We start from the raw sequence: 27,626 nt of genomic DNA, 5'->3' as shown, positions 1-27,626 counted from the left end.
CACCCATCTATCGGCTGGGCACAAAGGCTCCATGCTTTGCTAGTGCAACCCACGCCCGGTCTTTTGCCCAGGCGGTCTATATGACGCTGTGGACGGGGGTTAGTCTTAGCGAGCTTGGGGATAGGGAAGAAAATTTGGGATAATTCTGCAAACTAAGACTCCCAATTCTCAGAGATCGTGTATCCCTAGCAGTACCTTTAATGCTAGCTTTTTTGATGTCGTTGGCAAAGCGTTGGATGGTGCTGAATGGAATAGCTAATCGGGTTAGGGTTATCTGCTGAGTGGCCTGTGCGTAGGCTTCCCGTCATTATTCCCATGCGGCGTTTTATGCTTTGCACTAGTGACTGGATGCCTGCATGGGGTTACTTAGCGTACTGGTAGTGCTCCATGACAAGACCCTTATTTTGGACCCTGGATTCTGGCAATTTCTTGCTATTGCTGAAGAGCCCAATGCTGCCGTGGATCTGTGACTAAGAAACAAGACGATAAACCAGCCTGGATACTAAAATAGAAGACACGGCGGTTAGCCGCCCCCCTTCTCGTTTGGGGGGGATAAACCTGGTAGCGATATGCGAGTTGCAGATGAGACGATTAAGCACATGCCACCCGCAAATCCCAACGCACTGGACCTTGACATCGCCCTGTGCGGTGACGGGAGGCTCAGGGCAACACCTGCTGCAGACAAATGGGATTTCCAAGCCATCCGGGATCCGTTCGCGTATCCGTTTTATTATCCATTTTATTATCGGCAATGAACAAGACTCGTGTTTGTCTTGAGGCCATCCGCACCCCGGCTCTTTTGAGTTTTGGGCTGTTGGTGAGCCGAGCTTTGTCCATGTCTCAGATACAGGGGTAGCGAGACCGGGGGGTGCAAAATGCAGCGCGAGAGGCCTGTAATTCAAGACCCGCGCGTCAGCGTGACCCCCTGGACTATTTATCTGTCGGGAGGACGAATTGTGGTCCTTTGTTCCCTCCTTTTCCTTCCGCAATTTTGATGTTTCCTCGACATTGATATATCATCCATCGCCCATAGAGTCCCAGGCAGAAGCGCCTTTGTTTTGTGTCCCTCCCTCCCACCGCCCTGTTGAGCCATTTGATCGCCCATCTGCACCGCAAAAATGCCCGGCATTCGTAAGTTCTGCCCCTCCAATGTCTTGTCTTTTGTCTGGTTCGTACGAAGCACGAGTAACCCATCACCAATTCCCGCGATATTTGCTGGGGAAACGCTGGCAGCCATGCCTCGCCGACTAGCAACGCTTTTCAGCGGAGTGTCTTGCGCAACGGGAGATGAACAGAACAGCTAACCGTGCCGTCCCCGCAGCGTTTGGCGCGCTTGACAACCTGAAGAGCAAGCTCAAGGCTGCCTTCAAGAAGCGGGGTGAGAAGAGGGCCCAGGCCAAAACCGAGCCCGCAAAGACCGAGGAGACGACTGCCGCCGGCCCGGCCGCCACTACTGCCGCTGGTGCTATCGAAGCTACCAAGACGGAGACGGCGACTACCCCTGCCCCCGCTGCCGCACCCACTGGTGAGTTTTCGAGGGCACGCTACTTCGCTATACAGAGCTCGGAACTGACGCGTAGGGCAATCAAGCCGAGACTGGCGCTGCTGCTGCCGCCGCTGCCGATACCGCCGCTACCGCCACTACTGCCCCGCCTGCCGCTGAGGGCCCCGCCGCTGAGCAGAAGAAGGAGGAGGCCACTACCCCCGCTCCTGGTTCGTTCCGAGACTGAGGTGGCACAATCGCGCTTGGACCTGTACTGACTTCACCAAAGCTGCTGCTGCTGCTGCTGCTGCCACTGACGCGTCCGCTACTCCCGCTCCCCCCGCCGAAACCGCTGCGCCTCCTGCCGCTGCAGCTACTACCGAGACGCCTGCGGCTACTGCCGCTGCAGCTGACGCTGGCTCCGCTGCTGCTTCACCCGCCGAGGTGACCGCGGCGCCGGCCGAGGCCCCCGCCGCCGAGGAAAAGAAAGAGGAGACCGCGGCTACTCCCGCTCCCGCCGCCGCCGCGGCCGTGCCCACCACTGCGGCCGCTTAAGCACCTGCTACAGCGACTAATGTCCCAATAATGCGATAACACGGCAGTATAAATCAGCCGATGACCTATAAGGGAGGCACTGTCGAAAGCGGCTGCCGGCATGTCCCTTTTGATGGACGTTTATTGCGCCGCGGATATGGGAATGATACCGACGATACCAAATGTTGCTTTGTGTTTTGATGGAGCGTGGCTGGCTTTCAGATATCCCATACTCGATACCCACCGTAATAATGAAGTGGTTTTTCTAGAGCTAGGTGTCTTGCCTACGTGTTGCTGCCGAACATGTTGCACTAGCATCCTCAATAATATCCATCGCCGTATTTCCCGTGTAGGGTCACTAACCTATTTCTCGCACCCTAGTCACATATCTGACAGGATGCCTCGCAGGGATATATATGACGTAGCTACAGAGGTAGCGGGGAAAATGAAATATCAGTGGTAAGTGAATGTCTCAATAAGGAAGCATCAAGTTCCATCATCAACATGCTGGGTTCGGCTTTTATGGCTGGGCATCCAAGTTGACACTATAACAAACCGCGTCTTACAAACAATCCAAAAACTCGAGAAACTCATATCCAAATTAAGATCCTTTCCAAGCGGCATGTCGTTATTGCCAGGTATTCACTCCTCATCCGACTCGGAATCATCCCCCGGGTCCGGCATGACGATACGGTTCAGGTGCGTTATCTGCAAAAAAATCCGAGTCAGCAAAACCGCAAGAAACCATGCCATATCAGACGGACGGTAGAAACACTCACAAACCCAACCATGGCCCTCACAATCCCCACCACCTCCTCCTGTCCCCCCTCCAGCGCGGTAAACACATCGTCCCCAACCTTCTTCCCCACCGTGAAATTCCGCAGCTTCAACAGTTCCAGGTCCCGATGCTCCGGTATAAACCCCTTCGGCCGCGTCTTCAACGCCCCTTCCTTGTTCGCCTCGGCGAACGCTTTGAGCACCGCCGCCTCCTCATCCTCATCCTCGCCCGTCTCCCCTCCTCCTTCCGCCTTCTTCTTCTTACCCTTCTTGCCCGTCTTTTTGGTGGCGGCGGCAGCAGTCTTGGAGACGCGGCTGGCAAGAAAGGTATCCCGGAAATTCGGCTCGCACAGGACGCGCCTCCAGCGCCGGGGTTGCTCGTCGATACTCGCGCGCAGCTTGGCCAGCGCCCCGCTGTCGGGGTGCCAGATCCCCCCGCCGACGAAGCTGTTCCCGCCGGGCTCGAGGTGGACGTAGTAGCATGCGTAGGGGCCTTTGCGGCCTGTCCGGGAGAAGGCGGCGGAGAAGTGAGGCTTTTTGGGGTAAGTATTTGTACGATTTAGTTTGACTGGGATGGTTTATTGAAAAAAAAAAAAAAAAAAAAAAAAAAAAAGACGTACCTTGTAGGGCGTGGGATCATTGCTGAAGCGGATGTCGCGGTAGATGCGGAAATTGACATCCTTGAAGGGGAGTTCGGGAATGGTCGGGTCGACGGCGATGATCTTGTCGGTGAGGGTTGTGACGTACGACTCCCAGTCTTTGAGGGCACGGCGGTATTCGGCGTCGTGGGCTACCGGTTGGGTTAGTGTGTGGTTGACTATCTTCTCGGAGGTGAGGGCGAAGAGGTTACCCTTTAGCCATGACCGTTTGTTGTTGGCCTTGAGGTCTTTGAGGAAGGCGAGAGTGTTCTTGTGCAGCCTGTCGTCGGCGTAATCAACTCCCCCGGTATCGCGCATCTTGGGCAGCGGGATGAAGGTCACTTTTGGCGGGGCATCTTCGTCGAATTCCTCTTCGCTCTCAGCGGCGTCCTTCTCCGACTCCGGCACCTCATCTTCATAGAGGTCTTCATCTGGTTCTGGCTCCTTGACTCTAGCCTTTTTGCCCGGTTTACCCCGGCCACGGACCTTTACGGACGCACGCCCATCTTCGGTAGCATCTGAGTCTGAATCTGCTTCAAAGTACTTGCTCTTTTGGCCGGATGAACTGACGCGCAGTGATCGTCGGCGGGAGGCAGGGGCGTCGGGAGTTGATGGCGCCTCTTCTACAACAGGCGCGGATTTACGCTTGCGGGCAGGCATAACGATGGTTATGTACAGGTGTCACTTTGGTTTAATGAGAGCGATAGATGTGTTGGGAGTCAAAATCACCCGGAGGCGGATTGAGCTTTGTTCCACCAGCTGATGACGCGACGATGCGTTCCAACAAAGTTGGCGTCTCCCGTGTCGCGAAAGCACGTGCACATCTTTCCGACGAATGGGAGAGGATTATGTCATCTTAACCCTGCTCAAGGGGCTGATTGCTTGACAACCTGGTCTATCTCCGCCTTATTTTGCTCTGTTTGTTATTGGGAAGAACAAATTATTGATAGAGCTTGGTGTCACTCGAGTCTTAAGACCCCTCTGCAAGAGAGAGAAGCACCGATATGCCCCAGTTTAGTTAACCGTATTCTCCTCTCAGTTGCAAAAGTAACGTTGTATCTAAGCTCAAAGTCCTCTTCTACCCCAGAATCAGCATGACCTTCCCCACAGGTTCGGGGCAGTCTCCGCATGGGAGCATCTGCGCCAGTGCTACCCCACAGTGCCATCCGAGTGCCCCTCTTCGACTCCAACTCCCCTCCATCGATAATCCATTGTCCATCCCCCATGATCAAATGCCATGAGCACGTAACCACCACAGCTTACACTCCACACCCAGCCCCTAATAATCCCGTTAAACGCTCAGTCGAGAAAACACCTTCTCTGTCATTCGCTCCATCCAAGCCACAATGACAGACACCGACGCCCACCCGCACCTCACCTCCCTCCGTCGCGACGGCTATGTCATAATCCCTTCCATCCTTTCCGCCCAAGACTTATCCACGCTGCGTGACGCCGCCTCCCGCTTGACTGAGATTGCCCGCACCGGCGCCTGGCCACGTATGTGCAACCCGTAACCGTTCGACCCCGTCACCCGCCGTCCGGGGAGGGGGGAACCAGGGGGGTTGGAATGATGCCTCTTGTGATTCCCCTCCCAGGACGACCACCACCACCATCACCACCACTACCACCACTACTCCCCAAACTGAAGAAGCACAATGGCAAAAAAGAACCAACCCACCCAACTAACCTTCCCCCACCAACCCAAGACATCCGCACAGTCGGCAAACAATTCCCGCCCTGGGACGCCAGCCTCGTCCCCGCGCAGACGGGCATCTGGGGCGTGCAGCACCTGCTGCACCCCTCGCTGCCCGTGCCGCAGTCGGACCGCGACGCGTTCGCGCGCGCCTACTTTGCGCCGCCGCTGCTGGGCGTGGCCAAGGAGCTGCTGGGCCTGCCGGCGGGGAGGGAAGGGGACGAGGCGCTGGTGATGGAGCTGCTCAACATGCTGGTGCGGCCGGACGGGGCGCGGGGGTTCGCGCTGCGCTGGCACCGCGACGACATCCCGTCGTCGGCGACCCCCGACGAGGAGGCCGAGCGGCTGGGTGTGCGGCGCGACGATGATGACGGCGGTGGCGGCGACAAGGTGTTTCTGCATACGCAGTGGAATCTGCCGCTGTTTGAGGACGACAGCTTGATCGTCGTCCCCGGGAGCCACAGGCGGGTGAGGACGGCGGTGGAGAGGGCGGCGGATCCGTACGAGGACCAGCTGCCTGGCATGGTGAGAGTGAAACTGCGCCCCGGGGATGTGGTGTTTTATGACAATAATATCCTCCATCGCGGCGTGTATGAGGCCGGAAAGGAGAGGATGACGCTGCATGGCTCGGTGGGGCATGTCAAGGGAAGTCGGCAGCGGGCGAGGAATGTGTTGCAGCATGGAGTCGGAGAGTGGGTGGATCGGTGTGACTTCTCGGGGTTGGGGGACGGACCGGAGAGGGAGACGGCTGAGGGGATGAGGAGACGGCTGGTGGCGCTTGGGAGGGAGAATCAAGGGAAGGATATCGGGTATTCGTTGGATGGATGACTGTCTGATGCGGAAATATATGTACGCTTGCTGTATCCTCCCTAAAAGCTTGCCTATGTACAGGCCCCCTCTCTACCCATCAACCAACTCTTCGTATACCGGTCCGTTTGACGCAAAGGTACCCACGATATCATCCGTGATCCACGCCGTCATCCACTGCCCATTTCTCCATTAGTTGCTCTTGTACACCGCCACGTTCGACGCAAAGGTGTTCACGTTATCCGCGAACCACGCTACCAACGCCCCATCCCGATTGATCATCTCCCTCGTGCCGATCGTGTTGAGGTTATAGATATTCACATTAACCGCTGGGCCCTCGACCGAAGTTATCCGCTGCTGGCACGTCTGTCCCGCCGCAAACGTCGAGCACGCCGTGCTGTAGTTGTCGAAGAATGAGTAGAGCCCGGCGCCGTACACGAGCACGTCGCGGGAGTTGATGACACGGAGACCCCATGCAGCCGCGCAGTTGCCCTGCACGCCGGCGCACGAAGCCCTGAAATCCGGGTCGTTGAGCGCGGCGACGGGATTAAACGGGACGAGCCCGTTCGGCACTGGCTGGAAATACGGCGTCTCGGTCTGGATCTGGCCCATGAAGACGTTCTTCGTGTTGGCCAGCTGGTACTGATAAAGGACGTGGTGCTCGGAGCCAGTGCCCCAGAGCCAAAAAGGGCCCGTCTCGGACTCGATGTCTACAGATAATCAGTACCGGCCGGGTGTTGAAATAGGGAAGAGTCCACTTACAGATTCCGCGTCCACTATAGATAGTAATCTGCGTGTTGAGCTGCTCATCAATATCATGGTCGGCAGTCCTGTTGTTCACGTCAGCTCGGTCCCTCTACCGTTTTGTTCTTGTTGCAGACATACCACAACCACACGTTCTCCATGTACAGCCCGCTCGCTCCACGAGTCACATGCATCGCCATGAACGCAACAATGCAGTTCGGGTCAACCGTCGGGTTGCCTGGCTTCTTGAGGCATTGTGCGATTTGCTGCTGCGTGCCCGTGAAGCCGCCAATGCGTACATGGACATCCCACATGCCGCTCGGCGTACCGACACTGGCAAGGTTCCATTCGATGCAGATTGCGCCCGCCTGCACCCCCTGCGTGGACACGATGAAATCGGTCAGCTCGACCTGCCCGGGCTGACCCGACGTGCTGCCGACTTGGACCACGGGCTTGGGGTTGTTGACGTCGTTGAAGAAGGCGCCCGCCGATAGGATGACGGGGAACGACTCGCCCACGATCTTCGCACCGGGGGGGATTCGGATGGTGCGCGTGACCCGGTACAGCCCGTAGTCGAGGAACAGGATCTTGCCTTCTGCGACGGCGCGGTCGATGGCTCCTTGCAGCGCGGCCGTGTCGTCGGTGGAGGCATCGCCCCTTGCGCCAGCCTCGCGGACCGAGATGAATGCCGAAGCCGGGAGGTTTTCGTACTGCGGCTTGGACCTCGTGTAGTACCGACCGCCACTAGCGAGCAGAGATGCCGGGCGAGTATTAGGGGTTATCGGACCGGCAAATTCGCGAGGGCCCGAAGGCGTGTAGCTGTGGCCGTTGGCCCATGCCTGGATGGTCATCGACCCAGCCGTTCCAGCAAGCATTGTGCTGCCGCCGGGGCCCCGGACTGCCACAGGCACGTTGTTGAGCGCGATGTTCTCCATCACCAGGCTGCCGGCCGTGTCAGGGTTAGTGCCCGTGTTCCAAGCCGTGAGAATAGCAACGGGCACATTGGTGAAGGTGCTGTCAAATAAGGTTACAGAGCCCACGTTGAGCTTGTTCTCTGCGCCGCCGGCAGAGATGTCGATGCCCACCTGGCAGTTGTTGATCGACAATCCGTGGTAGGTCCAGCCCCAGTTCCAAATTTGAATGATGGCTTCCTGTTGTCAATATCACGCAGTGCGCAGAAAGGGACCGGCTCACAAACTCACCAGTCTTGCAGTTGTTAAACCTCAAGTTCCTCATGGTATACTGCTGATTCCCCATGCTCGCGCCTGAAGCGCCACCGTTGAAGGTGAGATCGACCAGGAGCCCTCCACTGCCCTCTTCAATGAACAAGCCGACATGGACGACGTCGGGCGTCGCCGGCATGTTGAACACAATGTTCTGGAGACTGGTGGCTTGGGACGTAGGCCAGTGCATTCCCGTGGCGGCGGTCCCCGGGGGAATGGCAGTGGTGTCGATGACAAAGTTGCGCACTTGGCGGAAGAAGACATTGACAGACTTCCAGTTGAGCACCTCGGTATAGTATGGGTTTCCGTCGATGAGGCCAAAGCCGGCAAAATTTGGAGTCGCCTTGAGCGTCGGTGGCGATGCGGCATCGCCAATGAGCTGAGTGAAGTACGCGGGTAGGATCGACGAGGAGATCAGGTATGTGCCAGCGGGGAAGTAGACGACGGCCGGAGTCATGGTGGTCGATGCCTTGAGATATCATGAGAACTCTGCACTCAGGTCCCTCGGCCCCAAGGTCGACTTACACAGCCCCTATTACAGGGGTTCCCGGCGTTGATGGCAGCATTGATAGCCGCCGTATCGTCCGTAACGCCATCACCTATTGTTATGTCAACTGCATGTCCTCCATTGCCGTAGCAGCCAGACGCTGTCTAGCAGGCCTTTCTAGGATAACCTACCCCTTGCCCCGTAGTCCTTGACGTTGCGGAACACAGGATAATTCGCCGATCCAGCGAAGGGTGCGAACCCTCGATCTGCCGAACAATTAGCATTGCCACACCAGCTTTCTAGAACTGCCGTTCTCACGAGGTATGTCCCCAAGCCAGTGCCCCTTTACGGTCGACACGATGCTGGCAACAGCCAGCAACACCGAGGCAAAACGCATGGCAGTTTCTTACAACCGCACAGCCACTTCAGCGAAGCACGAGACGAATAAACTGAAGCTGTCCCAGTCTGGGGGAAAACGGCGTGAGGTATCCCGCTACTTTCCCCGCAGGGTCACTGCTGGGGTTATATACTTAACTACAACATAAGACAGGAGAGACGTTACCCGTGAAACATCAACACGTGCGCGTTTCCCGGGGAAATAGGCAACGAAACACAGGCTACTCACCCTGACGCGGTGTGCCACCACGCCCCGAGTCTGTGAGCCCGGTGGACGTTGAGCCGTGGACCCTACGACAACCCGACTCAACGTGAGTGGCTCAAGTGATGGCGAGCATGCCTGCTTGGTGGTGCATGTAACCATGGAGACGACGGGCACACCAAGATGGTTGCTCGTGCCATCCAGATCAGGGCCACCAAAGGGCCGATTGTGCGAGGCCCCATCCGCGGCTCAAGGCCCCGGAAACAAACATCAGCGCCGACTGAGGTGGTGGTTCTAGATTCCAGTCGCTTGGCGGCATGGCTGGCTGGCATCCAGCAAGGGAGAAGAGTGACAGCCGACATTCCCATGGGGATGCTCCGGCCCGTGGTTCATCCCGGCAGGAATGTCCCGGCTCGGACAGGACGGTTACTACGGAGAAGAAGCCTCTATTGAATGAGGAATGGCAGCTATTGCCCACCTGAACATGTCTCACCCGAGGACTTGGCAGTTGCTGACCACAACGAGCAGGTGAGCGCGCCGGCAGCGTCCTGTGACTGGAGTGTGCCAAGTCGAAAGACTCTCTCCACGAAACAAGAGGCGGGAACAGGCGAGTTGAAAGGGGCGTGACGGGAGGATTCACCTAGATGAAGGGGTCAGTGAAGCCCCTGAACCCCGCGGTGGCATCTGATTCGCCCGTCCGGCCGAGTCCCGCACTCCAGTTTAACTCTCACTGAACGAAAAAAATAAGGCCGGATGCTACCCGGTGACCAGTTGCATCTACGAATCGCCGACGAGAGCGCCCGCTTCCAGGGGGGCCATCGGTAATTGTTACATTTGATGTCTGAGATGTCCACAGCTACATCTCTTAAGAGACTTTACCTACTTAGTAAGGTAGGTAAGGTTGGGCTGAACGATGGCACACCACCACAACCAGAGACTTAGCAAGCAGTTGCGAGCGGCACCCGCTGGGTACTGAAGCCCGGATGGCACGTACGGCCCTGTGCGACGTCACCTCCATGGGACGAGGGGGGCTCGGGGGGAGGAGTTGTTGCTGTCGCCCGTGTAGTACGGAGTCGGGTTTGATGCACCTGATCCAGCCCGTGACCCCTGGGACGGGTCATGGTAATTGTCGTGATAACTTTGAGCACATCAGGTTGCCACACTGCATCTAGACCTGCGGTATTATAAACCGAGGGGGGCAACCCTTTTTAAGACAGCGACGCTCCCCTCTCCGTCTCTCGCCGCGCGCTATCCAACTTACCACGGCGGCCATTGATGTTGATTCCGTGGCATGGGCGTTCGAGACATTCTTTCCAGGATGCGTCGCCTTTTGGCGGGTTGGCTGGTGGGTTGGCGAGCGGGTCTTGCTGGCCGCGGGAACTGGAGGTATTGTGTGGTTGCAAGAGCGAGCCGATAGTACACCCTCGACAGTGAGGCCTTAGATTCGGTCCGTCGCGTGACAGCCCGTCGAAACCTCATCCCGCGCCGACTTAATTGCCATGAGACAAAACCTTGGCCGGGACAACCGGGCGGCTAATGCGCTTAGATGTTGGACAGCGGTAGTTATTGAGAGCTCAGAGGCGAATGCAAGTCGGAGCCTATCCCAAAAGACCGGATGTCGGGAGTGTGGGTGTACATGGTAGCCCATCTCGGCCGTGCCTAGTGCGGATTGTTGCGCGTATGAAGGCTCTACAGCGTTATAACTCGGCTCTCTTCCAATCTTGTCGATCCCCCCCACAGCACGGGTGGGGAGGAGGTCATCGCGAATCTGCTCATGGACGCAGGCGGGTGGCCGCACAGGTGTTGACCTCAGACCTGTTCAATTTTGCCTATTTAGAGCAAGAAGAGGCCATATTGAGTGCGGCAGTAGGCTCAATCATTGCCGACAAGAGATGTCGCGCCCGAAACATCGGCGTCGGAGGGCGCGTGCTCGGGGATGTTCTTGGCGACGACCAAGGCTTTTTCCACTACGTAGTAAGGGGCCCGCCCGACGGGTGGTAACTCAGTCGGGTGTTGCTTCTAGACCGGTGTTGAGATGTTGCGTTCCGGAGCGTCGGCAGCTTGGCGAACGCATTCCCAGGAGGCCGGAAGAGTCCATCGTTGGGCGGTCGACGCAAATGGATAAGCAGCGCATCGTCCCAAGAACCCGGCGGTGTGAGAGCAATAAACCAAGACGAGAGGAGCGGGCGGTAGCGGACGCTCCGTCGCTTGGATTTCCCCAGATGAGCCGTGCAGCTCCCCGCTCTCCGCATTTGAGGGCTTTGCGGAGGCCCCTGGACAAGGGTGCCATCTTCCCCAGATCTCCAAACCGCCGAGCCTCCACACCTCCACAGCTGCGCGCTCTGCCTCCCCCGAGAGCACAACAATGCGCACGCGGTGCAATGCGGACAACCGGCCGAATGCACATGTCATATGATGGCATCTCCCTTCTCATTTCCAACGTAGGACCCATCGACAAGCGACTGTGCCAATATAGGGTTTCGTTCCCTTCATCCACGAACTGCTCGTGCGTCGCCCGCCGTTCATGATTTCGACCGGGGGTTACACGCTCCCTCGGCTCCGTGGCATGCGATGTTGAAAGCTCACCCCGCTTCCTAGTGTAACACCCAGGCTCGGCTCTTCTCCCCGAGCACGGTACCCGTACCGTCCAGGCGGGGGCGTCTCCCCATGGCGAGCAGCTCGCAGTCGATTTAGGAGCTTGGTTCGAGATGCAGCCCGACCGTTTCTACTCCGAGAAGGACGGGCCGCGGGACGGACGAGTCCCGTCACTCGACGGTCGTGCTACACTGACGTATCTGATCCACGGCGGCAAGCACCTGTCGAGACGTCAGGAAAGCGGAGGTCTGAGAGCCAGTTTAGGCGGTGCAGGCCCATCCGTCCAGCAGGCCACTGCTGAATTCAAGCCTGCTGTGGATGCAACACATGAGAGAGGAAGGGAACGCTGTCGGCAATTTAACCCATCACGGGGTTGGTTGGTTGCCTGGAGTCTTCTGGTCAGAGGTGGGAAACGGACTTGGGCCGTTGTAAAGTGGTTCTTTTTCTCTTTTCTGTTCTGTTCTGTTCTGTTCTGTTCTTTTTCCTTTTACCTGAGCTATTATTTTTGTTTTTCGTTCTTTTCTTTCCTTGAGGTTCCCAACCCCAACCAGCGCAACCAACAAGGGCGGCCGGAATTGCTACCCACAGAGTCCCCACCCCCACATTCCTGCCTCCAATGCGGAGATCAGAAATTGAGCTTTGCTCGGATGGGGAACGAAACAAGGAGCAGGGACCACCAGGAGCAGCCTTTTCCAGGGCATCACCTCGTTGAGAATTGTGCCGTCATCAATCAATCAATGAGTCTGCGGGCACGGCAATGCCGATCATCTTCCAGCCACACCTTAGTTGGGCTTTGGGTGCGCATCCCGAATCCAAGGAAAAGGAACTTTCGCTGCTGCACCCTCGAACACGGTATGTATTGTATGTCAGAGACATGACCCCCGGTGTAATTACTGGTGAATTTGCACGTATGCACAGTACAGTACACATACATGTTTGTCTGCAGCAGTAGCCTTGCCGGAAAGAGGAAGCTTGTCGCGGCGTCTCCCCGCTTCTCCTCTTTTCGCACCCCTCGTTTCTTCCGACTACCGAGTGAACCCCTTCCCCGCCTCCGCCTTCTGCAACCCGCACCACCCTCCATTTGGCGCCTGGCTCGCTTGTTCACTACCCGTACATTACGGTACTGGGCAGTCTGTTCCTGAACCACACCCTCTTGTAAATTATTTGCCTTCTACTCCGCTCCCTTTTCCCCGCGCCTCTTCCCGGGCCCTGCTATTCTTTTGACAATATTACTTCATCGGTCGCGTTTCTCCCTTCCTCCTCACGCGGCGCCTGCACATCCGCCCTCTGCCCAATCCCGACGAGTCGACAATCACTGCAATACCTGCAGACGCCAAGCACTGCGAGCCCTCTCTTCTCGCCCTCTCCTGGCAACCCACAACCCACGGCCCGCAGCCCGCAGCTCATAGCCCACAGCCCACTGCGCTCCCGCCTTCTGGGATTGTTTCCCCCCCACAACCGCTGCATGTGTCTGCGGAACCTCGAGGGGGTGATTGTGTCATTGTCAGTCATCCTGCTCCGTCCCTTGGGATCGTCGACCGCTCCGCCCATCTCTGGCTTTCTCAAACGCCTGCGGTGGGCAGAACAAAGCCTCAGTGTGCAAGCCGGCGCCTTCAAAAAGCCCGCTCTCCCATCGGGAGCGTTTCTGCTTAGGGGGTGTATGGACCTGAGGGGTTAGGACGAGAAGCGAGTGATCAGGGGAATATCGAGCACAGACAAATAGGGGCCTGTCTTGTGAGCGCGGCGCCAGGGAGGTGTGAGGAGACGACGAGGGTGCGCCCTGCGTGGATGGTTGTGTGTGTGCGTGCCTTGTATTAAGCGGGCAGCAAAACAGGGGTGCCATACCGGCATCCCGTCAGTCGGACGAGGGCAAGCCCAGGGCTGAATATATCAAGACGGGCATTGGTTTTTTGCTTCTTGATTCGGCCACCTGCTCTCGTCGGCGGCACCCCGCAACGCACCCGCACGCTCTCTGGGCCCTTTTCTCATCCTACGCGCACAGTATTTGGCTGCGCTCGCTGTTCTCCCTTTCCCGTCCCCGTCCCCCTCCCCCCATTTCCCCTTTCCCTTCCCTTTCCCCCACTTCTCCAGCGCGCGTGGCTTCGTTCCGATACCCCAATCCCCCTGGGAAAACCATCGTGTTACGCCATGCTCCCGATCCAGTCAATCGAGGGCCCTGCCCCGTCCAGCACTGCCGACGAGAACGGGGAAATCCGGCAGCAGAAGCCCAAGGCCCTGCCGTGCAAGTACTGCAGCAAACGCTTCAGGTCAGTCCGCCCATCGGTCCCTCCTCCTCTGCATATTGACTTACATTGCACTCTCATATTAGGCGTGTGGAGCACGTCCAGCGGCACGAGAGGACTCATACAAAGGAAAAGCCCTTTGCTTGTGGCTGGCCTCGATGTGGGAAAACGTTTGGACGACGGTGAGCTTTCGAGTTTTGTTTCCTGCCGCACCCCGTGTGCTTTGTCCTACCCTCGCAGTTGTTCGGGCCCTTAGTTGTGGGCGTTGCATCCGACTCGCCTACTTGTTTTGTCTCCTCCTTTTTCTGCGACTCAGTGCTCGGTCCCCCCAAGCTTTCCAAGCTTTCCCAGCTCTTCCTCAACAAACCAACCCCCCCCCCCCCCCCCCACCCACCTCTCCTCCCCCTGGTTACCACCCCCAAGCTCCACCGCTCTATAGCTTTCCCCTCTACCACCTTCCAGATCTCCGCTTCGGTCTGTCTCGGTCTAGTTTCTCCCTGGAAGCTCGCATCCAGATCCAAGACATCCTTCTCCCTCGCTGGTATGAACGCATGCTTATATGGACATCAGTGATCTGCTCGTCCGCCACGAGAAGCTTGTCCATCTCAACGAAGGCAGTGGCAACAAGGATGGCAACAAGCCGCGCAAACCCTCCTCCGGGGGAGTCCCCGCCGGCCCCGTGGAAAGTCAGGTCGACACGGAGATGCTTGGTTTACAACAGCAACAGCAGCAGCATCAGCAGCAGCCGCGCCCGCCGCCGCCGCAGCCACACTACCCGCCCGATGCCATGCAGCCGGCTGTAGTTTCGTCGCTACCTCCAGACTCTCGCCTAGCAGCCCGGGCCCCCGCGTGCAACCTCGACCTACTCTCCGATGCCGCGACCCATCTTGCTTCGGGCGGCAAGGTGAACAGCATGCAACCAACCATGATGCAAGGGCTCACTCAACAACCAACGGATCTGACGCCTGTCAAGACGTACCATGAGGGCATGCCGTACGGGGATCGGGGCCGGGACCAGGATCCAGCCGTCATGTCGGCTGGCTACCCTGCCCAGCCTCCTTCTGCTGCCTATGACGACTACAACCTCTTCCTCGACGACTACGGCACATCATCCCATTTCTTGCCACCGTCGCTCGAGAGCGAACAAGGCTTTGGCATGTGGTCTCGCCCTGGCGCGGCGGATCTAGGTCGTGGACCATCAAAGCCTCCCTCGGCGTTCCCGTCCAGATTTCCGTCCCTACAGCCGGATCTTCGGGATCCATCAGACGGAGGAGCGAGAATGCACGAAGACGGAATACGAGCACCAAACTGGCGGATATCGGCCATGGACCACACAGTCATTAAGAACCGGCTTGACGAGTTCTCTTCAGTCCTTCCTAATGACTTTGTGTTCCCTTCCCGGCACACCCTAAATAGGTTTCTCGAGGGCTATATTAGCGGTTTCCACGAGCATCTACCGTTCCTCCACCTTCCTACCCTGTCGCCGACCGATCTCTCGCCCGAGCTTTTGCTGGCGATACTGGCAGTCGGTGCGCAATACCGGTTTGAAACGAACCGGGGCCACGCGCTTTGGTACGCCACAAAAGCCGTGGCACTCGAGCAGATACGCCGCAGGCACAGCCATGAGGTACATGGGCTACTCCCTACACCGGCCGCCTATAGTCCGCATTCCACTCGCCCTTCTCCCAGTTCGGGGTTTCGACACTCGTTCCCATCCGTTCACCAAGACCGTCCTATGACCCAAGATACTCATCGGGAGCCTTAGTGAGACCACCATCCCATGCGATTTGGGTGATATCAGGGCTTTAGTACTGACGTAGCACACAGCTCACCAAATACGCCGCAGTCCCGACTCGAGACGATCCAGGCACTCCTGCTTCTCTTTTCCGTCGGCCTCTGGGGCGCGAAAGCGATCCTTCACGAAGCCCTGTCTTTGCAGAGCCTGCTCGCCCTCCTGGTTCGGGAAGAAGGCCTGGTAGCGGAGCCTAACCAACAGACGACCGATTGGGAGACGTGGGTCCGACTCGAGGCAGCCACCCGAACCAAACTTGTTGCGTACTGCTTTTTCAACCTCTGTAGCATCGCGTATAACAGCCCGCCGTTGCTCCTGACGTCCGAAGTACATCTGTACCTGCCCAACCCGTCTCGGCTGTGGAGGGCCGAAAATGCCTGGCAGTGGCAGGAAGCCAGGCAATCGTATCCAAACATCGAAATCTCACTTCAGGAGGCCTTTGCGAGGCTACTTAACCGCCCTTCGCAAGCGCCGCCGTCTCCCCTTACGTCTCTGGGTAGTTACGTCCTGATCCACGCGTTGATTCAGCACATCTTTCTACTTAAGCAGACCTCCTTTTCCAGCCTCTCGCCGTTTGAGATACAGAGGAGTTTGAAGTTGGAAGACGTGGACGACATTAACCACGCCCTCCGCGCGTGGAGCATGTGCTTCGAGCAACATCGCCAGATGCGGGCCAATGAGTTGGCGGCCCAAGGCGCCGCAGCGGAGGGCTTCTCGGAGGGCCCCGTGGCCTTCAACTCGACGGCGCTGCTAAGGCTTGCCTACATCAGGTTACATACCGACTTAAGCCCGAGCCGGAGCCTGGAGACGCGGGACCACGTCCTGATTGCGTCTGCGTTTAGCGACGCCCCGCTGCTCGTTCGGAGTCCTCGACTCTGTCGTGCCGTGGTCCAGGCCATTCACGCCTTATCTATGCTCGTCAAGATGGGAGTGAATTACGTGGCCAAGACCAAATCGTTGGAGTGGAGCATGCAGCATTCTTGTAAGCATTTTTTTTTTCTTCTTCTCCATATTCCCATTACTGTTTTCCCGTTTCTGGCCCCTCGGTTTAACAATTTTGCTCCCGTAGTGTGCAATCTGGAATGTGCGGTCCTCCTCTCCAAGTGGCTCCTCACCCTGGCGGCAATCGGCCCGGCCGAGCCGCCCCCGTCCGTCGAGGAGAAGAACCTTCTTGAGATGGTGCGTCGTATGCTGGACGAGACCGAGTTTGCCGTCCCGATTGACCCGTCGCTGGCCGCGGGCTCGGGCCACGGCCATCACCCGCACCACCAGACGTCGCGATCGATGGACATGTCCGCCTCCACCGACAGCACCAAACTCAGACAGCTCGCTTGCGCCGTCATCCGGCTGTGGGCCGAGACGTTCAAGGGCGCGCACATCTTCGAGATTGTGCGCATCATGGCTGCCGGGCTGGAGGGATACGCCGACATGATGGAGAAGCCGAGGGATCGCACGCCGCTGGGCAGGATCGTGCCGAACCAGGGGCTTGGCTAGCGAAGCACCGGGCCGTTGGAGTAATTAAATTAATGAATAAGTGGCAGGAGGCCGCTAGCCGATGGTGCTCTCGGCCACCGAACTACCCAGAGACAGATTATGTCTGTGATACCCAGTCCAGGCGAGCCGGCGTCTGTGCAAATGGTATGGGGCAGCACTGAAGTTCTAGGCTGGCAGTTGCCAGTATTGGGTCCCCGGATCTTGGACATCCGGATCCCGAGCAACAGTAAACCCCCTTTAAGCCGGCAACGGAGGCACACGTCCGCGAACTGGAACGTGGCCTCTGTGAGATATGGCGATACAAGCCTGAAACGGTACTATGGAGGAGTGGAATAGGTAGTGCTAATTCCATGTACATAACGGCGACACCTGGCCGTCTACAAAGCGCATCTCTGCCTCCGTCTTGGTTTCGACCCCAAACCCCGGCATGAGGATATCCTCGCCCGGCCCATGAGTGCGAGCCGCATACGGGCGTTTGGTGTTATGTTGTACGGTAGCATCCGCATATGATGCGATGAGTTGTCCCACAACATGGCAACTCGAAGAATAAACTTTGTCAAGGAACATCATTAGACTTTACCGCGTAATGTACGAGAAGTGAGATTTGATGATGAGTGGCCAGTACCAAGGAACCCAGTCACCAAGGCGTGCGGTGAACTCAGTTAACCCTATAAACGTTAAATATCCTTTCTAGCTGGCACCTCAAATGCCCAGGTGAAAATCTACATTACACGCAAAAGCCAGCGGATAATTTTCATCTCGTCATGTCTTGCGTGCCCGTGCCCGTCCCCGCCGTTCAATTCAGTTCAGTTCAGCCGGTCAGACGGTGAAAACTCGAGCATTTGCCATGCGCCAACCAAACACGCCCACCCATAATACCGCTGCGTGTCCCTGCCTACTTAACATACCCGTATTTCATCGTAGGAAGGGGATTCCTCCTTGGGGCTTTAAATATCCCATCGTCCGGTCCGAGCGGCGGCATTTCCCTTTGGCCCTTTACAGCGGCTACGCAGAAAGAGAAAACCCGTCGATCGATCAGTGGGAAAAAAAGAAAGAGAAAGAAAAAAAAGGGAAAAAAAAAAAAGGTCCTTCACAATCAACGTACATCCCAACCTGACCCGACCCAAAACCACCTAATACGCCGCGGTCCGATAATACCCCTCCGCCGCCGGCGCAGCAGCCGCCGGTGCACTCGGGCCCTCGTCCCTCTCCGGCGGCCCACCACCCGACGGCGGCACATAAGCCCTATACTGCGGCTCCCCCGCGCCCCCACCTACCCGACTGGGAAGAGACTGGCGGGCATCATACGCGGGCCCGCTCGGCTGCAGCGGCGGCGGGGACATGGGGCCCGTGGGCGGTCGGGAGAGAGACAGAGGCGCGGGGCCAGAGTCGCCGGCGCCGGCGCCCGAGGACGCGGCTTCGTAGCCTGCATACGCCGCCTGTGGATGTGGTTGTTGTTGTTGTTGCTGGGACGCGGCGTGGTAGGCTGAATATTGTCCGTGTCCGTACGGGGGCTGCTGCTGCTGCTGCTGCTGCCTGTGATCGGCAGGACCGGGGCCTGGGCCCGGTGCCGAAGGGGCGGGGACTGACGGGGGAGGGATGGAGGGGACGTTCGGGGCGCTGGCGGCCTTGGGGCTGGCGGCGATATAGGGGTCTTCGGGGTTGTTGTAGGACGAGGACGCGTACGAGCCGGCCGGGTTGGCGTTGTGGGGCGCGATGGGCGAATCGTAGACAGATGTGGAGAGTTCTTGGGGACCGCTGCCGTACGTGCTGTGCGGGCGGGCCGAGGCTTGCGGCGGCTGATAGGATGCGTACTGGTTTGCGGGGGGTGGCGATGCGGATGTCTGAAGCGGGGCTGGCTGCTTACCCCCCGAAGGCAGCCGCTGCTCCGGCGGGCGCTGAGCGTACTGCTGTTGTGGGGGCTGCTGCTGTGGCGTTTGTGCTGGCGGTTGGTTGGACTGCGACGGGATCTCGGCGCCTGCAAAGTAAACAGGGGCGGGAGCCACTCCCGGAGCGCCGGGTCGCTGAAAATTAGGGGGCGGAGAGGACGGTGGGTATTGCGATGCGTCTACCATTATTTACAATCAGCCATGCTCCATTGTCCTCCTAATCGCCAAACTCGGCCAATGGCGTACCTTGAGCGGGCGCCGGTGTGTAGAATCGCTGCGGGTCCTGAGGCTGCGAGGGCGCACCGTATCCCTGACCGGGGGGCGGGTAGCCCTGGGGCATCTGCGGGCGCATGGCATACTGATGATACGTGGGTCCGGGCGGGTGCGACATGGATGACTCTAGGAGCGCCTCGTAGTCTCTCCTAGCCTTGATGAACTTTTCGTTTAGCTGGGTAAAGTCGTCTAAGAAAGTGTTAGTCAGGCTCCGACATGGCACAGAGTCGCAGCCCAATACCTTTCTTCTGCGAATACTTCTCAATCAACTTGATGAGCTTCGGACGAATTGCTAATGTCTGGTGGTAGAGTTTCTGCCAGAAAGTTAGTTGCTGACGACGGCAACCGGAGGGGGAGTGCACGGCATACCGAGATCTCCTCGTTATCCTCCTCCCTCGGCGCGGTGTTACTTGTGCTGAGCAATGTCAACAGTTTCTCGACGTTCTTGATCTCGGCAAAAACCTCGGCCTCCATCTGCGCCTCGCGCTGCAGCTCGTCGGGGGTCGGGTCGGTCAACTTTTCAACGTAGTTGAGCGGGAAGATGCCCGTCTTGCCCTTGAGCGATCCGCGCCACCAGTCCTTGTAGACACTCTCCAGGACGGCGATGACATCGCCCTTTTTGAACTCCAGCTCCCCGGGTTCCGAGGGGACAAAGTCGAACAGAGCCCTGACGCGTGACACGGTGGCGGCCGTGGTGCCGGACGGCACCGGCTGGATTGGCGCTGCCTGCTGTTGGGCGGCTGGTCCCGCAGCGGCCGGTCCCCCGGCGTTGGACTGCCCCGCCGAGGCCTCGACGGGCTTCCTCTTCCGTTCCTCCTCCTGCAAGCTCAACTTGAGCGCCATCTGCAGCTCCTCCTCCTCTTTCTGACGATCTAGCTCGGTGAGGCTGTTCTTTTGCGGCGCGCTGGGGGGCTGCAGGGTTGGATTGCTCTGCTTGAGGCGGTAATAAGCGTCATACATGATGCCGAGATCCGGGTCCGACTTGAACATGTCGGTCCACTCCTTCATCCTCTCGAGGATCTTAGCCTTGACTTGATTGTGCGTGTTGCGGTCGTTGGCAAGCTTGAGCAAGGCGTCGGTGAATGCGCGGCTCGAGATCTCGCGGTGCATAGCTTTGCCGCAGTTCTGGGACAGGGCGTTGGCAACCTACGATGTGTTGTTAGTAAGATAAGCTCCACTACCCCGGTGGTGGCGCAGGCAGGAGCTTACCTCGAGTGTGTAGAGCTGGACGTTGGCGTTGCGATGTGCTAGACGCTTGATCATGCTCTGGACGGCGTCCTTGGCTCCGTTCGAGTCGCTGGCTACCCGATCGCAGACCTCCATGATGGCCGCCCAGTCCTCGGACGTGAGGTTCTCGTCGGTCGCCTTGTCTAGGGAGAAGCTCCTGTCAGCTGCGTCATCGAGCGTGCGCGGCATTTGGCTGGACTAAAACGTACTGATGGCCTCATCGTAGGGCCCGGCCGCGGCCGCTCGAAACATGGTGACGGTTGGCTGCGTGTTGACTCTGTCAAAGAAGAATAGTTTTGGTGCTCGGAAGTGCTGTGATGGAGGTGTTTCCCTGCTCAGTGTCCAATAGCTTTGGCCTCTGCCGCAACCTTGCTCTCTACTTTGCTTCCCCCGGCTCGGAACAACGATCCCAAGTCAAAAGCCAGAGCGTTCAAAGTCGGGGTCCAGCGGGGTTTTGTTAACCGACGAGAACGGAAGCTCCAGATAAAAAGAAAAAATAAAAATAAAAAACGGTCTCGGCGCAGAGGTTAGGTTGCGTATGTCGCAAGGTTGTAGAGTCGATAAAGTATTACGAAGTCCACCAAGGAAAGATGGCAGGTGGGCAGTGCCGCGCGGTTGGTCGGCTCGTCCTATGACGGGGGCCCATCCCAGGCGGGCGGGGGGCAGGCAGCTTTCTCGCTCTTTCGCCCCGCATCTCGCCTGGTTGGACAATCATGTCAGGTGCCCTACGCGAACTACCCCTGCTGGCCCGCCCCAAACTGTTTTGCGATCCTAACCCAAAGGCGTCTTGGCGCTCAAACGCCTCCCGCCTCGGCGCGCCCCATTGCGTGGACGCTTGCGCAGCCACACTAGGCTTTTCCACACATATTCAAGTCGCCTACGCACCTCAAGCATTTGGCTCCACGATCGTTTATGAGATTTCACTGCCGGAGTGGACTTGATCTGTCGAGAGCCAAGGCATATCCATCGCTTGTTGTTTCTGAGACGCCAACGTCTTGTTGCACAGCCACATCCACAGTCGTAGGGCAAGCACATGTCACGAACTCTCGCCTCGCCGGATCCTGTGCCAGTGTTCCCATGTAACTTATAGCTAGATCAAGGAAGGGAAAAAAGCCCCCCCCCCCCAAAAAAAAAAAGATGCAAAGAAAACGGTTATGATAAAGATACACAGTATTAAGCTCTAGTCCTACGAGACAATCACCAGGCTAGGCATGGAACATGCAGCAAACCATAGAGGAATAACTCTACGAAGAACACATACCCTGGTTACCACATAACCAAAATGTGCGAGTAGATACGGCACCGTCATCTCATTCTGCTCTGCTCTGCTCTGCTCTACTCTGCACTCATCACCACCTATTCGCCGACTTTAACAATGCAATTCATCCTTCTTACCCAACCAACTGCAAGTCCGATGCTACGCCTCTTCCAAGCGAAACGTCCCAGATATCCCCAACTGATTCTCTGTCTCTACCCATGAGCCAAACTGATCAACCATGACTGACTCAACCCAATGTCAGAAGAAGAAAGTTCTTAGCAAACACAATGAACCAAGCCTCTCCCGGCCAACCAACCCAACCAAGCCAGACCAAAGCCAATCCTATATTTCCACGAACCGAGAACCCCCTGGAAAAAGAAGACACAGAATTCTCAACGCCTGAACCAAACTTGCGAGAAAAGAAGTCTCCAAGTAACCAGAAGAGAACCGAAACAGGCAGAGACAGATCGCCAGTATCCGCTGCAATCCAACCCTTCACCCCACAATCCAAACCCCCAAACCCAATCTAACCCGCTCACCACCCCTTCCTCAATACCCCCCTAGGCTCATACTTCCCGTCCTGCTCGGGCCCCGACCTCGACCCTTCCTCCAGGCTTCTCCTCGAGTCCCTCTCCAGTTCGCTCATAGCAAACAGAAGCGGCTCCTCATCCGCCCCCTCCATGCTGCCCGCATACCCGCCCGTCCGTCCAGCCGCAGCAGACCCAAACGATCCGGGCCGGTGCGAGCCGGACGAAGTCCGAGAATTCGGAATAGGATGCCTCCCACTTATTCCTGGTCCCAACCCCCTGCCGACGACCGCGCCCGAGCCGGTAGCACCCCTGTGCTCCCCATTCCCAGCACCAGACCCAGCACCAACCCCGGCGCCTTTTCTTTCGCCGCCACCACCACCGCCGCCGCCGCCGCCGCCATCATTACCGTTATCCCCATCATCATGATGATGAACACCGCCCTCCACCCCAGTTCCGGCGGAAGACTCCCCAATCCTCGGACTTCGCCCACCAACCCTCCCCATCTTTAGATCTGCATCCATTTGATGCTGTTGGTACGCAAGGAGGGTGCTCAACGTCGGCACGTCGCGGTCGTCCACAGACGCAGCAGCCTCGACGCTCGCGCTCCGCGGCGGCTGCTGCTGCTGATACGAGCCATCCACCTCCCCCGCCAGCGAGCGATGGACCGAGCTAGCCCGCCGATTCGCAGTGCCGCCGCCTCCCGCATGCAGCAGCCGCGGGGACAAGGGAAGGGGGATATCGATCGCTGTTGTGCCTCCGCTGCCGGGTCCGCCTTGTTGCGTCACCATTGGCGTTTGATCATCATCGTCATCATCATCATCACCATCGCCGTTGCCGTCGTCCTCTTCCTCGGTCGCGGTTATGTCGGGGTTGATGTTCTGGTGGAGATGAGGATGCTGGTGGCCTCCTTGGGCGTGATAATCAATGATGGAGTTTTCGCTGAGACGGGAGGGGATCGCCGGGGTGTGCGGCGTGTGGGGGGATAAGGGCTTGCCAGGGGAGGAGCAGACCGATACGGAAGCCGGGTTAACCATGCTCGGGACGTTGGTTAGTTGCCGGCTTGACGAGCTTGATGACCGCTGGAGATGGATGGACGAGGCCATGGAGTCCGTGAGGGCGTTGTTGGACTCGCGCATCAAGTGGAATTTCGAGAGCTGGGCGGCTGTTCTTTTCGAGGTCGACGACTCACCTTTCCTACTGGGCTCGAAGCTCTTTAGAGTCTTCCGGCTATCGAGGGCCTTTAGGAATTCTGAGATGTTATCGTCGTCGGTCGCGAACGAGCCCGAGCTCGCGACACCTCCGGCCTCAGCTAGAAGTCCTGAACCCGGCTGGGCCGAGGAGGAGAGGCTTTGCTTCCCGCTGCTCGCCTGGTCATCGTCACCTTTGCTCTGTCCTCCGAAAGACGGGCGTCCCCGGCGGTGCGTAAAGCTGCTGCTGTAGCGGCTGGCCGGCTTCGGAGATCCAGTAACGGAGGGTATTTCTTGGGGCACGGCACCAGGTCCACGTAATGATGCTGCCATTCCTGCTGTGAGCGAGGAGCGATTGCCGGGACGCGAGAGCCCGCTTAGCCCTGACGGGCGTGTAAGCGATTGGGGTGACGCGGGCGCCTCCATATCCGGAATCCTGGGGGATCCGGAGAGCGAGCCCGCTTTAAAGGGCTGAAATGAAACCGACGGTCGCCTGTTAGCGGCATCCGCCGTTCGTACTGTGGGCCGAGCGGCCGCGCCGCGAATCGGCAACGAATGCGGCGGATCAGGTTGCTCGATGCTCGCTGACGTCGAGGCTGACGGCGAGCTGGTGTCGGACCCGATCGGGCGTACTGCTCTGAGAGCAGTTATGGGGCTCGTTCCTAGTGCCCCGGCACCGTGGAACGTCGATAGACTGCCGTATGTCTGCTGCGGCTCCTGAGCTCCACGGCCATGACGGTGAGCTGGTAAGGAACCCGGCTCCGCATATGAGTCGGACCGCCCATGCCCATGCTCCCGTCTCGGTGGTATGGACGGCTTAAAGAAATTCTCGTCGACCCCCATAAACCGCGAACTAAGCAGCGACTCTGAGTCGTCAACCCGGAAATTGCAGTCGTTGCGGTACGTCACTGAGGCGTAGAAACGGCCGACGGGCACCTCTAGGTCCGTAAAAACGTATTCTGTGACGGCATCTCTCCCATCGTGTAGGGGCTGCCGCAACGGGTCGTAGCTGGTGTATTCAGGTTCGGCGGTTAAGATGCGGCACTTGACCTCCAGCGCCGGGTGAATGCCTTTTGCTAATGCCTGCTGGGAATACTTCCAGCACGGCATGATTCGTGTCGTCACAAATAGTGACCGGAAGAAGACAATGCTCCTCTTATAGATAGTGGGCAGAGTGGGCCCGAATTCGTCCCGGTCGACGTTCGGAAGACACTTGAGTTCGACCCTCCATCGCTCCAGGATAATCTCGGTGTTGCGTTTCCGCGGATGCCTCCTTCTGGGGCTATCGTCACTCGATTCGGACGAGTTCAATGCCTCCAGCACGTCCCATCTCTTGCCATTCTCGTCGACGATAACCAGGCTCTGGCTGCTGGAGAGACGTGAGGCGTCAATGTACGTCTCGATGATCATGGGCGGCGGGCGGTTCTCGAAGCTGCCGGACGTCTTGTACACCCGGAGTTCGTCACGAAAGTCATCGATGTCGTCTGTGTCGATGGAGAACTGCGGCATGCCATAAGAATCCTGACTTTGCATCCCCGTCTCGCCGCGAGCGCATTGCTTACCCATTTGTTTGTCTTCCTCCCGTCGCCTCTCTTCCCTCCAGCAGGAGCAAGGTTAAGTCGGGATTGTAAAACAAGCACGGCCGCTTTGTAGTAGAAATTCTACGAGATGTCAGCCGCAATGCCACCCCCGAAGATCATCCTGCGGAGCAATGCAGGCGCACCTGGATGATTTGGTCCAACTTCTTGATAGATTCCCGACTAGGGCCGGTGCCGGCACCCTCGGGGCCGTCCGATCCGCCCTGGCCTCCATCCTGGGGCACCGCGTCTGAACCGGCGCGGGCCCGATCTCTCTGGTTGTTCGTTCGTGTGGGGTTGGTCTGGGGGGAGGATGCGGGGGAGGAGACCCGCGGCGGATGACGAGATTGTTGATGCATTGCTGCGGCTAAGGATGGAAATTGGGGCGAGCCGGCGGCGGTTTACATCGGTGCCAGCACAACAAAGCGGTCGCAATAACTTGGCAAAATTTTTTGATGCGCCCTATTCTGAAGATCGAGGCGCTAAGACTAGACGGTCGACGACAAGTCTGCGAGACGGCGGCGCCGCACAGGGCAGTTTAGATGCTTTCGCTCAAGCCGGAGGGTTCTGTCGAGCGCGGACCTTTACGTCCATCGTTTGAAGTGGCAGCCGTATTTGATAGAATAAAAAGACGCAAAAAGGAGGAGGGGGGGGAATGTGTGCGGACCAGCACCACAAGGCAGACTCTATGCAGCCGGGGGAATGGATAATGGGTCAGAAAGAAGGGAAGTGTCGAGCTTCGTGAGCTGGTTGGCGGTGACGCTCCAAGGCAGACGAGGACGGATGGATTCCGGGGAACCTGGGAGGTAGTACACTAGCTGCCGGCGTGCCGGGGTAACGGGGTAACGGCGCTTCAGCGGGTCCTGGGCAGTGACTTGCGTCCAGGCCCTCCGTGTGAGCCTGTGGCCGGGGTTTGTCGTTGAGTGGATGCTGCCTTGAGCCTCCCGTCCTGCCTACACTAGAAACGCTGCATGCACGCCCAACAACGCCGGTTGATGTAAGGGGCTTTCCTCCTATGCGTCTGGGAAGCGGCAGGGAAACAATGCTCACAAGCGATGTCGGAAGACAATGGCCCCCTTGTGGGAGCATCGAGATAAGAGCAAAGGAGGGAGTCACGCTCAAGAACTGTACGTAAGCAGAACCTCGTGCGCACGGAACAGGGGTCCAGGAGTCTGGTGCCGTGCCCACTTGCGCGCCCTAAAATTGGGGCCGCAGCCGCCTGTCGAAAATATCCCGGCAGCAGCTGGCGGCCGGGTTCCTGAAAAGCTTCTCCCTCTTCGCAAAAAAGAAACGTCAAACTGCTGTGACAAATCACCTCGTGATCTTTGAGCGATCTTCCGTCATTGGGTCACGGGCCGAACCACAATCGCCAAGGAAATAATGATGTAATTCTTCACTCCGCCGACGCGAGATAAAGCAGAGGACATCGGTAATGGCCGGAAGGGGCTGGCAACTGCCTGTCTGTCGTCAGGGTTAGCTCAGGTCGGGTTGGATGCAGTGCAGATCTGCCTGCGTGGGAGGAACCGCAGGCCTCAGCCAGAGCTCTCCTGTCACTTCACTGTAAGCTGTGACAGGTTGGGATGCTTGGAGGCTTGGAGGCTTGGAAGCTTGGAAGCCTGCTATGCAGGACTTGCAGCAATGCGATGCGACCTGGACTCGTGGACGGCTGGAGAGCAGAGCAGCAGCCGACGACTCGCATCTGCCACCCGGGCCTCTCGGATTGTCCGCACCACGTACGTACTGTGTACTCTGTACGTGATAAGGTATCGGAAGTTGAAATGTGTAACCGCCGATGCCTAGCTCCGGGGACGCGCTCTGGAGCTGCCAGAAGATTGGGCGAGAGAGCGCTCGGATCGCAAGCTATTGGGCCGTTGTCAATGTCGGCCCTGACTCAGACGCTGTGTCCCTTTTTTCACAGTCACACAACGACCGTGGATGGTTGCATACATATAGCCGCGCCTTGCCGTTATCCGTCACTCATTGGCAAATCGCGAAGACGACCACTCGACATACAAAGAGCTCGTGGTTCGCAGTCAGATATGACTGCCTGCTGGCGTGCAGAAGGCCGCTAGGTAACCAAAGAGTGAGAACGAAAGAAAAACGGGGAAACGAAGAGAAGAGAGGAACAGCGAAGGAAGGACTGCAAAGTGCAAAAGTATCTAAAGAAGGAAGAGAAGCTGTCTGGCTCACTGCCTGCGTCTCGCCCCCAGCCTACCCGCATCTACACCGTAAACAGCTCCCCTCGACTCCATGCAAGGCAGCGACACGTGGAATCGAGCTGCCAGTCTGGGACCACAAGATCGGTTTCCACACTGCTGTGGGCGGTGGCGTTCGCGTGACCATCCAACAAATGCCCGGTGCAGGCACAACCCGATTTCCTAGCTGATCCATCACAACAATCTAAAACACTATGTGGCAGCTTCACAGTATGCCACATGAAAATCACAGCCCGAAGGTACAAATTAAGCAAGCAGCAAAACTTGGTAGTACATTTGTTGTTATCATTGTTGTTGCTGTGAAGCGGACCTAATACATGCACGCAATGCAATCCATGCAGACCATCAAAGATGCAGACAG

The 27,626-nt window shown here is 57.8% G+C and overlaps 8 protein-coding genes across 8 annotated transcripts; 4 read left to right on the top strand and 4 right to left on the bottom strand.

Moving 5' to 3' along the window:
• Positions 1-1,118: 1,118 nt before the first annotated feature.
• MFIFM68171_06215 (uncharacterized protein) lies at positions 1,119-2,038 on the top strand (the record flags this gene model as incomplete). Its single annotated transcript, XM_071061635.1, has 4 exons — positions 1,119-1,131; positions 1,322-1,525; positions 1,591-1,713; positions 1,773-2,038. The coding sequence occupies 4 exons, from the start codon at positions 1,119-1,121 to the stop codon at positions 2,036-2,038; spliced, it is 606 nt and encodes a 201-aa protein (XP_070917736.1).
• A 621-nt stretch (positions 2,039-2,659) lies between these two features.
• Positions 2,660-4,092, bottom strand: MFIFM68171_06214 (uncharacterized protein; the record flags this gene model as incomplete). The annotated part of the gene is made up of 4 exons (XM_071061634.1): positions 2,660-2,725; positions 2,797-3,327; positions 3,415-3,584; positions 3,645-4,092. The coding sequence occupies 4 exons, from the start codon at positions 4,090-4,092 to the stop codon at positions 2,660-2,662; spliced, it is 1,215 nt and encodes a 404-aa protein (XP_070917735.1).
• Positions 4,093-4,778: 686 nt separating this feature from the next.
• On the top strand, positions 4,779-5,953 carry MFIFM68171_06213 (uncharacterized protein; the record flags this gene model as incomplete). Its single annotated transcript, XM_071061633.1, has 2 exons — positions 4,779-4,929; positions 5,139-5,953. The coding sequence occupies 2 exons, from the start codon at positions 4,779-4,781 to the stop codon at positions 5,951-5,953; spliced, it is 966 nt and encodes a 321-aa protein (XP_070917734.1).
• Positions 5,954-6,124: 171 nt separating this feature from the next.
• MFIFM68171_06212 (uncharacterized protein) lies at positions 6,125-8,783 on the bottom strand (the record flags this gene model as incomplete). The annotated part of the gene is made up of 7 exons (XM_071061632.1): positions 6,125-6,642; positions 6,695-6,762; positions 6,818-7,823; positions 7,879-8,368; positions 8,425-8,498; positions 8,578-8,652; positions 8,705-8,783. 7 exons carry the CDS (start codon positions 8,781-8,783, stop codon positions 6,125-6,127), a joined length of 2,310 nt encoding a protein of 769 aa, XP_070917733.1.
• A 4,944-nt stretch (positions 8,784-13,727) lies between these two features.
• On the top strand, positions 13,728-17,108 carry MFIFM68171_06211 (uncharacterized protein; the record flags this gene model as incomplete). Its single annotated transcript, XM_071061631.1, has 5 exons — positions 13,728-13,846; positions 13,909-14,004; positions 14,393-15,586; positions 15,650-16,596; positions 16,684-17,108. 5 exons carry the CDS (start codon positions 13,728-13,730, stop codon positions 17,106-17,108), a joined length of 2,781 nt encoding a protein of 926 aa, XP_070917732.1.
• A 1,133-nt stretch (positions 17,109-18,241) lies between these two features.
• Positions 18,242-20,749, bottom strand: HSE1 (ESCRT-0 subunit protein hse1; the record flags this gene model as incomplete). The annotated part of the gene is made up of 6 exons (XM_071061629.1): positions 18,242-19,176; positions 19,244-19,459; positions 19,512-19,584; positions 19,640-20,416; positions 20,480-20,640; positions 20,707-20,749. 6 exons carry the CDS (start codon positions 20,747-20,749, stop codon positions 18,242-18,244), a joined length of 2,205 nt encoding a protein of 734 aa, XP_070917730.1.
• On the top strand, positions 19,875-20,138 carry MFIFM68171_06210 (uncharacterized protein; the record flags this gene model as incomplete). Its single annotated transcript, XM_071061630.1, has 1 exon — positions 19,875-20,138. The coding sequence occupies one exon, from the start codon at positions 19,875-19,877 to the stop codon at positions 20,136-20,138; it is 264 nt and encodes an 87-aa protein (XP_070917731.1).
• Positions 20,750-22,290: 1,541 nt separating the features above from the next.
• ATG13 (autophagy protein 13) lies at positions 22,291-25,408 on the bottom strand (the record flags this gene model as incomplete). The annotated part of the gene is made up of 3 exons (XM_071061628.1): positions 22,291-24,972; positions 25,035-25,133; positions 25,196-25,408. 3 exons carry the CDS (start codon positions 25,406-25,408, stop codon positions 22,291-22,293), a joined length of 2,994 nt encoding a protein of 997 aa, XP_070917729.1.
• Positions 25,409-27,626: the final 2,218 nt, after the last annotated feature.

Source organism: Madurella fahalii (assembly GCF_045866475.1).
Source record: "Madurella fahalii IFM 68171 DNA, scaffold_3, whole genome shotgun sequence".
In the NCBI taxonomy this organism is placed as follows: Eukaryota; Fungi; Ascomycota; class Sordariomycetes; order Sordariales; genus Madurella; species Madurella fahalii.
Note: the sequence above shows the minus strand (reverse complement) of the source record. Positions and strands in the feature narration are given on the sequence as shown.